The sequence below is a fragment of the Bombina bombina genome, chromosome 11, assembly GCF_027579735.1.
Source record: "Bombina bombina isolate aBomBom1 chromosome 11, aBomBom1.pri, whole genome shotgun sequence".
Classification (NCBI taxonomy): Eukaryota; Metazoa; Chordata; class Amphibia; order Anura; family Bombinatoridae; genus Bombina; species Bombina bombina.
Genome location: NC_069509.1, coordinates 161,208,789 through 161,222,617, shown reverse-complemented (window position 1 = coordinate 161,222,617; position 13,829 = coordinate 161,208,789). Strand labels below are relative to the sequence as shown.

The 13,829-nt window shown below is 38.5% G+C and overlaps 1 protein-coding gene across 1 annotated transcript in view; it reads right to left on the bottom strand.

Annotated features, from left to right (window-relative positions):
• MARF1 (meiosis regulator and mRNA stability factor 1) overlaps positions 1 to 13,829 on the bottom strand; it is a 173,273-nt gene that overhangs the window by 153,061 nt on the left and 6,383 nt on the right. The window contains exon 4 of the mRNA XM_053694533.1: positions 12,879 to 13,041. Within this exon, the coding sequence (XP_053550508.1) occupies positions 12,879 to 13,041 (163 nt within the window). The remainder of the gene's footprint in view (positions 1 to 12,878; positions 13,042 to 13,829) is intronic.

Genomic DNA, 13,829 nt, shown 5'->3' with positions numbered 1-13,829 from the left:
GCCGAAGGGAATTCTCACCAATTTGTTCAAAACTTCATAGAGAGGGCAGACAAGCCTTCTTGCTTTACCCAGCCAGGCTTAAAATCATGACCCTAAGAGGCCCAAAATTTTTTGATACCCCGACAGCGGCCCAACACTTCCTAGAGGGCGGGGGGGCCTCTCCACGCAGTCCAAGACAGAATCACCCAAGAGGGGAAGAGGGTTGAAAGCAATTGTTGATTGAGAGACACCCCCTTAAATAGGGATCAACATTAGATTTTAAGTTAAAAATCTACCCTGATGGCTACAGAAACAATTGACAAAGGGTCTGCGTCTACACGCAGACACAGAGTTCTAGAGTTAAAGTTAAGTTTGAGTTTTGTGTGTTTATATGTTATTATGGGTTGCCTCCACGCTCCAGGGCATTTGGAATACATGAGTGGAAGATGTAGAGCGTTTGTGTCTGAGCGCAGATGGGATATAGGCTCTCCTAAACCACTTCTCTTTGAAGTACCCCAAACGCTAGATTTCTCAAAGTATGCTGTGCGGATGAAGGATTTGATATGCTCACTTGGTTGCTGGAATGTAGTAAACTGTCAATTTGAAGCCTTATTGTTCTATAACACTTTTACCCATATGCCTCAATTGCAGGTTGCAATATACTTAGACACAGCCAAGTCTGTGGAATCTATGTCATCCTATCTGAAAATTCTTCTTGTTTTTTGTATGTTTCTACACTTGTGTATCAACCAGCTCATGACATATGTTAAGGTAATAGATCCTCTTTGTCTCCCCACTGTAGAATCACCTTTAATTCAAGTTGCTAATAATGTTTTACTTATGCCTCCACAGTTGCACGTTACGCAGCTCCTGCAGTATGTTGGGGTAACACACCCTCTTTGTTTCCCCACATTAGAGCTACTTCTAATCCAAGCGGCTAATGGGGACCTGGCGGTGGTTCACTATGGTAGAGGACTGAACCGGGAGTCTAACTACTGTGGTGAGATATTTTTTTTTTTTTCTCTCTCTCCTCTTCTCCCACCCCGTCTGCCCTCCTCCCTCCTTACCCTTCCTCTTGGAGCACTACATACACACCTTCACCTCAATTGTCAAAATACACCACAAGATCCAACTAGTAGATAAGATTTAATCTCTACTCCTGGAACATTGGGGGCATACATTCCCCAATAAAAAGAAAAACAATACTCACGCAACTTAGGAAAAAGAAGGCAGAGATTGCATTCCTTCAAGAGACCCACCTCTTGGATTCAGAACATGAGAAGTTAAGGGCAGACTGGGTGGGGAGAGTTGAATACGCCTCGTATAGTTCAGCCAGTAGAGGGGTTGCAATACTCCTAGGTAAACGACTGGAGTATGAGGTCAGGGAGGTACTTAAAGATCCGGAAGGCAGATACATAATAGTGCAAATAAGTGTTGCAGAACAAATTTACACATTGTGCAACATCTACGCCCCGAACTTAAAAGATAGAGGATTCTGGAATGCCATTGTGGCGATCCTCTCTCCCTACATCGGTACACATATCATACTGGGAGGTGACTTTAACCTCACTCCTAACTCTCACTGTGATAGGTTAAGGGGGACACTTAGTGGGAAAACCAGAAAGACAATCAGACCCTCAGAAAAATTTGAAAGACATTTTTTCACAGCTGGGAAGTTCCCTGGATGTGGTGGACATATGGAGGCAATTGAACCCGGATGGGAAAGATTATACCTGTGCAGCGCGCTCGTCTCCCTCTATGTCCCGCATTGATCTGTTTCTAATATCCAACTCTCTCATTACACGTATCATAGACACAAAAATTGGGGAAGTGGCGGTTTCCGATCATGCACCCATAGCACTCTTCATAGATAAGAACCAATCAGTCAGCAACAGACGTACCCTTAGATTCCCAAAACACCTACTGTACTCCCAAGAATTCCAGAACTACCTAATTCACTGTTGGGATGACTACCGGGTGAATAATGCTCAGCATATAGATTCACCGGAATTATTCTGGGTGACAGCTAAGGCGGTCTTGTCGGGCAACATTGTTGCCTACCTGGCGCGTAGGAAAAAACAATACACGGAAAAAATTGGGAAGCTGAGGGAACGCTTGGCGGAGACATATCGCACCTACTGTGCGACCCCCTCCCGTCTCAATTATCACAATTACACTGATACAAAAAAGAATATGATGCCCTACTGGCCAACCAGGCCTCACAAGCTCTTCTGCGAAGCAGGGGTAAATACTATAGATTTGGGGATAAGTCGGGGAAGCTCATGGCTGCCTTAGTGAATATGAACACATCTTCTAAACATGTTGCAGCCCTGAAAAGTAGAGGCAAACTTGTGAAAGATGCTGAATCAATAGCAGAGGCATTTGCCTCTTACTACTCCTCTCTATATACCAGTGAGGGTTCCCCAGGCTCTGAGCTAAGAGACAAATTTTGGGACAACATCACCATCCCACAAATTTCAGAACCTCAACTTGAGAAGCTAAATGCCCACATAGGAGAGGAGGAGATTCAGAGGACGATAATGTCCATGTCACTGGGTAAAGCCTCGGGCCCGGACGGATTACCGATAGAATTCTATCGGCTCCTGAAGGAAAAGGTTTCCACGACATTGGCAAACTTGTATGCCACTTACTTTGAGGGGGAGAGCGCCCCGGTATCAGAATTCTCAGCGGCATATATCACCCTAATACCTAAGCCAGGGAAAGACACCGTATTACCAGAATCCTACCGTCCGATCTCATTACTGAACTCGGACTACAAGATATTAACTAAATTATTGGCAGAAAGACTAAAATTTATATTGCCTGACATTATACACATGGACCAAACGGGATTCATGTACGCGAGATCGTCAGTGGTCAACGTTCGCAGGGTCCTGCAGGTCATCCAGCACTTTTGGACCGCGAGGGGAGATGGTGAGGGGAAAAGTGACACGGAGGCCTTCCTGCTGTCACTCGACGCAGAGAAGGCCTTTGACCGAGTGGAGTGGGACCACCTCTTCTACACCATGGCCAAGGCTCACTTCTCTGGCCCATTTTTGACTTTTATTCAAAATTTGTACCGAGCCCCCTTTGCTAATATACTAGTCAATAATATATTCTCAGAGAACATTTACTTACACAGGGGAACCCGGCAGGGCTGCCCCTTATCACCCCTCCTCTTTAATGTTGCCCTCGAACCATTGGCTATTAAGCTAAAACAGATTTTCCCTGGCATAGATTTGGCAGGACACCCACAACATCTGGCATTATACGCAGATGATATGCTCCTGTTTGTCCAAAATCCGCGCACACATATACCGCGTATTCTGGAGACTCTCACTGATTTCGGACTGCTATCCGGCTATAAAATTAATATGCATAAATCGGAGATCCTATGGCTTCTCAGGAAAGCTAGTACTGATGGGGACTTCCCATTCTCAGTGGCTAAACATGATATCACCTATCTTGGCATTAAAATCTCCGCTAACCAATAAATTGTACGCCAATAATCTGGCACCTATGTGTGCAAAACTACAGGCGCAGATGAACAGCTGGAGATCGCTACCCCTGTCACTCTCAGGTAGGATCAACCTCCTCAAAATGGTGATACTCCCTCGCCTGCTCTATCCTCTTCTTATGCTCCCCCTGCTCCTAAGCAAATCGGATGTCAAAATGCTTAATTCGGCAGCGACTCGCTTCATCTGGAAGGGAGGAAAGCCACGAATCTCGAGGGAAAAACTGAGCATGGGTTTTCTCAATGGGGGACTGGCTTTGCCAGACTTCAGACTGTATAATTGGGCGGCTTTAATACGACTGGTGTTGGACTGGCAGGTGGGAACACACCACTTTTGTCGGCCCTCCCTGGAGCAGGCGGTTCTGGGAGACATCTCCTTAGCGTACCTACCTCATGTTTCGAACATGAAATCTGTGAAGGCTCTGGGCCTTAATATGCTGTTCAGCGAACCATTAAAGGCCTGGCACCAGGCTCATAAATTTCTGAAGTCAAAAACCCAGACTTCCCGGCAGGTTCGGAAACCCAACCTTTCTTGGTCTGGGAACGGAAGGGACTGAGATCACTTCAACAATTATTAGTCCCCCTCACAAAGGAGGTAAAAAAATTTGGTACCCTACAGAGAGAGTTTGGGTTACCAAGAACACACTTCTTTGCCTTCCTACAAGTGTGCCATTATATCAATACACTGCTTCGAAACGCACCGGAATTTTGGGAGGGCTCTCCCTTCCGCATCACACAAGCATTGTATAAAATGGGTAAGTTTTCCCTATCTGAAATATATCAGACTCTTCTACAACAACGAGCGCAGAGCACAAGGGACTCAATGCTTGTGGGATGGGCTCGAGAGGGAATTGGTGACATTACGTGGGAGGACATGAGAGAAGGTCTCGAAAAAACTAAATCAGCCACATTGTCCGCCATGTTCAGGGAATCCCAGATACGCTTCCTTCATAAGGCCTATCTCACTCCGAGAATACTTGCCAAATGGGTGACCACACGCCCTAATAAATGCGTGAGATGCGCGATAGAGGCACCTACTCTCTTACACTATATGTGGGAATGTCCAGCAGTCAGACAATACTGGGGTAAAATACAATATTGGATTCACCAGTCCTTACAGATACACCTCATACTCCGCCCAGAAACTATTCTGTTCTTACACTGGGACCCACGCCACAGACAACAAGATGCTGTACTGAGTCTAGTAATATTGTTAGCTAGAAAATGTATCTTAAAAAATTGGACAGTAAGGAAAAGCCCTTCTTTTGCGAGCTTTAGGAATCTACTCAGATCACAGATATTTACGGAACAAATGGATGTTAGGATGGATGTTCAGAACAGGCTGGGCCTATTTTTACGTAAATGGCGTAGACTCATACTTACCTTTGAACTAGAGATCCAAAGGCTAATCCTGACGCCATTTAAAGACTCAGTTCTCTTCACAGAGGCAGAGTTGAGGGGGGAGTGGACACATTTATTCTAAGTCACAATAAGCACTTATGTAGGATGATTCTTCCTTCTCCCTTCCCCCTCCTTTCTCCATCCCTCTTTCATTCCCATCACCCCCCCCTTTTTTTTTTTTTTTTTTCTCTTTTTTCCCACCGCTAGGCCCCAGAAGCAGCAGCAACAACTTTGGAATAGGTTTAGTTATGTTATGTTTATAGTTAGGTTAGATATGATTTAGATTGAGTTTTAATTATGATAAAGGTATTGGAAAAAGAGTACGTCTGAGAAATGTAATCACACTGGCTTGAAAAATATTACTTGCTTTAGATTTCAAAGTGCGGATGAGAAAGGAAAATATCATGTTCTCACCCAACTGATACTAATGTGAATCATTATGTGTATACTGTAAGGTTCAGCGTATAATTTGTAATGGATGTTGTAAACTGTATCATATGCGACTACACCCGCACAAATTGTAAACAATAAGAATGTGTGTATTACTTTTTTTTCGGACAACAATAAAAAGATATTTCAAAAAAAAAAAAAAAAATAGCACTGCCACATGGCGATAAGTTTACTTCACTCCCATGCTCCTTTGGCTAAGGCTGGTCCTTTGCTCTACATGTATCCTTCAATGTTAGGGAGATCTCTACTGCAACAGATACACTCCTAGCGCTATGTGCAGCCTTCAATATAGTCACTCCTCTGCTAGCGGCCGAAGCAGTGGGAGCCTGTTTATTGCAGGTGTGGGGCTTTATGGAGGAATTTTAGTGCTAAATACATTTTACCATTAATACTTGATAATCGTTACATAACCTGAGCTGCTACATATGACTGACTCACCTATCCTTTCCATACTGGAAATCCCAACAAATACTGACGTTTTCCATTCATCGCCCCGATTAGGGCGTGCTATATCTATATTACGAATTGTCTCCCTTATCTTACTAGGTTACTTATCCTTGAAACACAGTTTGTCCCAGCCCATAGTTAGTGTCCCTAGGTTTTTGTTATGATTGGAGTGATTCATCCTTATTTTTACTTGTCCTTATCTATTACTTAAAAAAAAAAAAAAAATGTAGGGTTTCTCATATCATCTCTCCCATACTTAATTACCCACCTCCCCCCCACATCATAAAAATATACCTCCTAACTTGGGAGATCTGCCTACACGACTTATCTTGCTTATGTCGTATCCTGTTTATCCTAGATACCTATTTTGCCATACTAATTTTGCCAGTTTTACCACACTAAGTAATTCATTATACTTACATATTAAAACACACTATTTAACCAGTAACGGCACTTGTCGATATGGCTTGAAATATATCCTGTTAATTTACTGCACCTATAGAACCACCTATTCTACAGCACTTCTATACCATCCTGTATGGGTTAACCAGAAACGGCATTTGCCGACTTTGCTTGAAATATATCTTGTTAATCTACTTTCTCACATAATTTTGCTTAGTTTCCTTTAAACACAACATACCCACATTCTCAATTACAATTACTATCGATACCACATACCCCATTAGATACAAATACCTACATACTTTCCTTTAACCCTACCTAATTCATTTTTCGCTACCATTTATTGTACTATTCGTTGAACTATTCTAATCCCGTAAGATCTAAAAATGACCACTCAATATGTTAACCTTAGTTCATGCAAAATAGAAAAAGAGGTTCCATAAATTTATTCCTATTGAGACGTTTGTCTTCTGTCTATATATCAACTGTCATATTGAAATGTACCATTTATGTTTGTTTTATTGACATGTCTTACATAAGTTGTATTGTTTTCGCACAACCTCAAAATCTTTAAAAAAAAAAAAAAAAAAAAAAAAAGAGCTGAATACTTTGGGGCATGCCCCCACAAAAGGCCCTTTTAAGGGCTGGTAAGGTAAAAGAGCTTTGAACTTTAATTTAGAATAGGGTAGGGCATTTTTTTTTATTTTGGGGGGCTTTGTTATTTTATTAGGGGGCTTAGATTAGGTGTAATTAGCTTAAAATTGCTGTAATATTTTTAAAATGTTTGTAACCTATTTTTTTATTTTTTGTAATCTAGCTTTTTTTTTTTAACTTTAGTTAATTTATGTAATTGTAGTTAATTTATTTAATTCATTTAATGATAGTGTAGTGTTAGGTTAGGATTTATTTTACAGGTAAATTTCTCTTTATTTTAGCTAGGTAAGCTATTAAATAGTTAACTATTTAAAGGGACAGTCTACCATAGAATTGTTATTGTTTAAAAGATAGATAATCCCTTTATTACCCATTCCCCAGTTTTGCATAACCAACACTGTTATATTAATATACTTTTTACCTCTGATTACCTTGTATCTAAGAACCTTCTTCCAGCCCCCTGATCACATGACTGACTGTTTATTATCTATTGTCTTGTAGTTAGCATTGTGTTGGGCTAAATCTTAAAGGGACACTCAATCAAAATTAAACTTTCATTATCCAGATAGAGCATGCCATTTTAAACAACTTTCCAATTCACTCCCATTAACAAAATGTGCACAGTCTTTTTATATTTAAACTTTTTGAGTCACCAGCTCCTACTGAGCATGTGCAAGAATAAGTGTGTATGCATTTGTGAATGGCTGATGGCTGTCACATGGTACGTGTATGCATTTGTGATTGGTTGATGGCTGTCACATGGTACAGGGGGAGTGGAAATAAGACATAACCTTTAAAATTGTCAGAAAAAAAATCTACTATTTATTTGAAGTTCAGACTAAGTGCTATTGCATTGTCTTGTTATCTTGCATTTGTTGATTATGCAAATCTACTGTGTTGACTGGTCCTTTAAATAACCCCCTGTGCCTGTACACAGTGTTATCTATATGGCCCATGTGTATTTTGTCTCTGTGTTGAAAAGGAATTTAAAAAGCCTGCGATAAGAGGCAGCCCTCAAGGGTTTAGAAATTAGCATATGAGTCTGCCTAGCTTTAGTTTAAACTAAGAATACTAAGAGAAAAAAGCTAATTTGATGATAAAAGTAAATTGGAAAGTTGAGTAAAATTACATGTCCTATCTGAATAATGAAAGTTTAATTTTGACTAGACTGTCCCTTTAATAGCTATTGTACATAGTTAAATAAAAATAAATCCTAAGATAGCTACAATATAATTATTAATTATATTGTAGCTATATTAGGGTTTATTTTAAAGGTATGTAGTTTTAAATAGGATTAATTTAGTTCATAATAGAAATATTATTTAGATTTATTTAATTAATTAAGTTAAGGGGGTGTTAGGGTTAGTGTTAGACTTAGGTTTAGGGGTTAATAATTTTATTACAGTGGCAACGGTGTAGTGGGGGGCAAGATAGGGGTTAATAAATTTATTATAGGTGGAGACTGTGTAGGGGGGGCAGAATAGGGGTTAATAAATTTAATATAGGTTGCGGCAGGGTCAGGGAGCGGCGGTTTAGGGGTTAAACTATTTAGTTGCGGCGAGGTGCGGGATCAGCAGGATAGGGGTTAATAAATTTATTATTGAGGGCGACGGTATGGGGGGGGCAGGATAGGGGTTACTAGGTATAATGTAGGTGGCAGTGGTGTCCGGGAGTGGCGGTTTAGGGGTTAGTAACTTTATTTAGTTGCGGGAGGCTCCGGTATAAGGGGTAGAACAGTATAGTATAGTGTGGGTGCTTAGTGACAGGCTAGCAATAAAGCTGTAGAAAAGCCGAAGAGCAGCGAGATCGGATGAGTGATAACTCTCACAGTCCGCTGCTCATCGCCCCGTACTTGGTGCGCGGCTTTTTGACAGCTTTGGCGAATTTTTGCAGGTCCGCGGCGGCAATGTGAGGCAAGCTTAGGCGGGCGTATTGGGCCGGCGAAGGCAGGAAAAGTAGACACGTTGATAACTACCCCCCAATATGTTCAGCTAGGCCCCAATAGAGCACGGATCAACGTCCACAAAAGGATAAAGCATTTTTTTAATAAATCTGAAATGTTTAAAAACGGTATGCGCTATCTGAAACCAAAAGTTTTATTTCATGATTATGTCCCTAAAAAAAAAAAAAAAAAAAAAAAAAAAAAATATATATAGGATGTCTATTTTCAACTCTCTGCAGGCACAAATTCCCAGTTTTGAGAACTACAAACTAATATTGTGATATCATGACATTGTAAATGGACCAATGGAATTTGTTTACCAAAACAAATTAACCATTACAGCCATGAATATACACCAGCTTGCTATATAAATTAAACTGAATAACCTTTAGATTACAATGTATATTTATTAGAAACTCTTTAGAAATATTTCCCCCCAAAAAGCATTAAAAAAAAAAAAAAAACAAAAAAAAAAAACACACCTTTAAAAAGGGACATGAAACCCAAAATTTAATTTAAAGAGAACATACAATTTTAAACAACTTTCAAATTTACTTTATTAATTTTGCTTCATTCTCTTAGTATATTTTGTTGAATGTGAAACAATGCACTACAGGGAGCACAGTGGTAAACCAATGATAAGAGATATAAATGTGCAGCCACCAATCAGCAGCTAGCTTCCAGCTCCTGAGGCTATCTAAATATGCTCATCAACAAAGGATACCAAGCGAATGAAGCAAATAAGAGCATATAATTAAAAAAAAAAAATACAATCTGAATCATGAAAAAAAAAAGTTGGGTTTCAAATTAAACTTTTTTTTTTTTTTTTAAACCATTGATTTTTATCCACCCTGCTTTTTAATAAATACAATTCGGTCATGGTGTCTCAAACATGTGTGCGCGCGTGCCTCTCTCTCAGAGTTTTTAAACTGATGAAGTGAGGAAGACTTCACAAAATGCGTTCAGAGTTACTAACTGAAGTGTTATTACAAAGTCTTTATATACAATAAGTTTGGATGTATCATCTCAGTAGAAACTTTATTAAACAAACATACTCACACCCGCCACATGCTCTTTTGTATGCAGTATAACAAAATCAGAGAATTTCTTTACGTAATTTAAGCCAGCATTAAAAAATAAGTATGTTATGTTATTAAACAGTTATCATTCCAAAATACAAACAGACGTTAGAGAAAGTACACAATTGCATACTTAGCAGCCAAGCAAGTAATTTTATATGCTGACAAACAAAAATAATTAGTTGCTAGGAATAAAAAAGGTGTAACTACCAGTTGGTTAACTTTAGGAAGACACATTTTTACTGATTAAAAAGGGACAGTTTAGACAGAATTAAACTTTCAAGGTTCAGATAGGGCATGCTATTTTAAACAAAATTACAATTTACTTTGTTTTGGTATTTTTTGTTGAAAGCTAAACCTAGGTAGGTTCATTTTCTAATTTCTAAGCCTTTGAAGGCTGCCTCTTATCTGAATGTTTGACATTTTTTCACAACTAAAGGGTGCTAGTTCATGTGTGCCATATAGATAAGTGCCCGCGGCTGTGGAGTTATTTATATCAAAAGAACTGAAATAAAGGGGCAGTCAGCAGAGGCTTAGATACAAGGTAATCACAGAGGTAAAGAGTATAATAGAACAGTGTTGGTTATGCAAAAATGAGGAATGGATAATAAAGTGATTATCTATTTTTTTAAACCATAAAACTTCTGGAGTAGACTGTACCTTTAAATATTACACAGCATTAAGTCAGGAACAGGGGATTTTTATTATAATAAATCTTGGAGGAAATATTACCTATTTAATCAATCATTTGGGACAGTCTCTATTTTTAATTCATTGTTTAAAAAGAACGATGGTGGCATTATGAAGTAGCCGGGTGTGGGCAGAGTAATATATTTTCTAATATAATTTTCTGCTATACAAAAGCACAAATAAATTGCATAATTTAATATATTTAAATGAACACTAAACCAAAAAATTTCTCTTTCATGATTCAGATAGAGCAGCAGTTTTAAGTAACGTTCTAATTTACGCCTATTATTAATTTTCTTCATTCTCTTGCTATCTTTATTTAAAAGGCTAGGAGCCAGCCCATTTTAGGTTCAGCACCCTGGATAGCACTTGCTTGTTGGCGACTACATTTAGCAAACCAATAAGCAAGCATAACCCAGGTTCTGAATAAAAAATGGGCTGGCTCTCAAGCTTTTAAATAAAGATAGCAAGAAAACGAATAAAAATGAATAGGAGTAAATTATTAAGTTGCTTGAATGCTTTGAGCCATTTAAGTAAACATTTATGTTCAGTATCCCTTTAATGATAATTTGTGCAATAAAAAAAAAAAAAAATGAAAATTTTTATTAGTTAATTTTTAGCCGGGTGGTGCACCTGCTAGAAAGGTTGTGGAGAGAACACTATAGATATTGCCTTTACATTGTTATTTATACATAATATAAATCTTGCACAACAGCTAGACAGTGCTAGTCCATGAATACATACAAAACATTGTGCTCACTCCCATGGAGCAATTTATAAGTCTGCACTAATTGGCTGAAATGCAAGTCAGTCAAAGGAACTGAAATAAGGGGGCAGTCTGAAGAAGCTTAGATACAAGTAATCACTGAGGCAAATAAGTATATTAATATAACAGTGTTGGTTATGCAAAACTAGGTAATGGGTAATAAAAAGGAATTAACTATCTTTTTAAACAATAGCTATTTTTTTTAAGTAGACTGTCCCTTTAACCCTTTCGTGCCGGGGTTAACGTGTCTATATCGGAACTGTTCCAATTTAAAAAAAAAAAAAAAAAAAATAAATAAAAAAAAAAAAATGAAATCTCGCGATAGTGATCACGAGATTTCAATGATGGGATCGCCCCAGGGGGCGTCCCTATGATGCTAGGCACGCCCACCAGACCGCGATCCCATCAGGGAAGCGTCAGTGGCTTCAGGAAAGCCAAGCGGTTAGGATGTCTTATTTCGTCCTTTGGCGCCAAAGCCCAGAAAATTTGGACGAAAAACGTCCTAACGGCATTAAAGGGTTGAGTAACATTTAAAAAACTGAACACAGACTCAAGGTTGCACTTATTAAAAGGGAAAAGAAAACACATTGAGATTCTAATATAAAATGTTTAGACATTTAAATCAAAATGCTATATACTTTAATTTCCCCCCTGTCATACAGTTTACCTCTGAAAATTGTGGATTTTCTAATTTTCAGAGCTGGAAATGTACCCTGTTGAGTCTTCAAGGCTAACGCTGTTACATACTTTTCCCTAATTGGCTTTAACAGATAACTGCAAAACAATTGTAATCTGCAGGCTCAACCAAATAAGGAGTTAGTTTACTGAAAAACGACTGGAGTGTGCATGTAATTTTGTTTAAAAATTGTCTGATATGTTATTCTACAGCAACATAAATGTGCACTGTCCCTCCAATGTTAAAGGGACATAATACTCATATGCTAAATCACTTGAAACTGATGCAGTATAACTGTAAAAAGCTGACAGGAAAATATCACCTGAGCATCTCTATGTAAAAAAGGAAGATATTTTACCTCACAATTTCCTCAGCTCAGCAGAGTAAGTTCTGTGTAAAAAGTTATACTCAGCTGCTGCCCAGCTGCAGGTAAAAAAAATAAAAAAAAAAATGTAGAAATGAACAACAGCCAATCAGCAGTGCTGAGGTCATGAACTTTTACTGTGATCTCATGAGATTTGACTTGACTCTCATGAGATTTCATTGTAAACTTCCTTTACCTGATTGGTGAAATAATATGAGAGTGCACGATGCTAGTCCCTTCAGATGTCCCAGGACAAACACACTAAAATGCTGCTTAGAAATCCTTTACAATGGGAGGTGGCTACTGAGGACCTTTTGAGGTAAAATATCTTTCTTTTTTACATAGAGATGTTCAGGTGATATTTTCTAATCAGCTTTTTACAGCTATGCTGCATTACTTTCAAGTGTTTAAACATTTGGGTATTATGGTCCTTTAAGTCTACATTTTTCATTAAACCTTGCGTTCATATTAGTTTGTTTTAAATTTAAAAAAAAAATAAAAATAAATATATTACCATATTTCTGTGATGCTTTACAGAGATTCTTCGCCAGTAATAAAGCAGCCTCCTTCACAGTATCTTGAGTCCCACAACCATTGCAAATAGGGATGGGTGCTGTCTGAGCATTCGGAGGAGGTATATTTGGCCAGAGTTTACTTGCATCACTATTGCTAGATGGCTAGAGGGGGGGGGGATAAAAATTGTAAATAAGATGATATATTATTGATTATTTCATAAAATTTTAGGAGACTCATAGTATTAAAGGGCCACTGAAGTTAAAATTAAAGTTTCAAAATGTGCACACTTTTTAAGGCTCCTACTGAGCATGTGCAAATTATATCATGTGAAAGCCATCAGCCAATCACAAAATGCATAGAGGGGGGGAGGGAGCAATGGATTAACTTGAAATTAGCCAGAAAATATTATGCTGCACATTTAAAATCAAAGCGCTATTGCATTGTCTTTTTATTGTATATTTTTCAACCATTTAATTCTACTTTATTTAGTGGTCCTTTAAATGGATATAAAAAAAAAAGTTTTCTTTGTAGCATCTAAAAGAAATTTTATAGCAGATTGTATTTTTAATCAAGAAATAAAAATTGACACTCATGAAAGTACACTTTCGTATGTGCATGCCAACTACCAATTGCTCCTCCCCAACATCCAATGAAAATGTATACTGCAGCTGGAGTGATGCACAAACTTACATGTGCTCTTTTCAATACAACTGAAACAGCTTTAAATAAGATTTTAAACATAGAAATTGAAATGTTTACTTCGCTAGGCACGTGCAACCTACCGTTTCTTTAGCTGCCGAAAGCGGAAACCGCTTTTCAGAGTCCGATTTCTGCTTGTGAAAGTGCAACACTCCAATATCTGTGCAAATCCAGATCTTCAAGCGTTTTGCTTTCACTAGCAGAAATTTATCTCCGAAAAGAGCCAAATGCCGTGAGTGGCCGTGCCTTT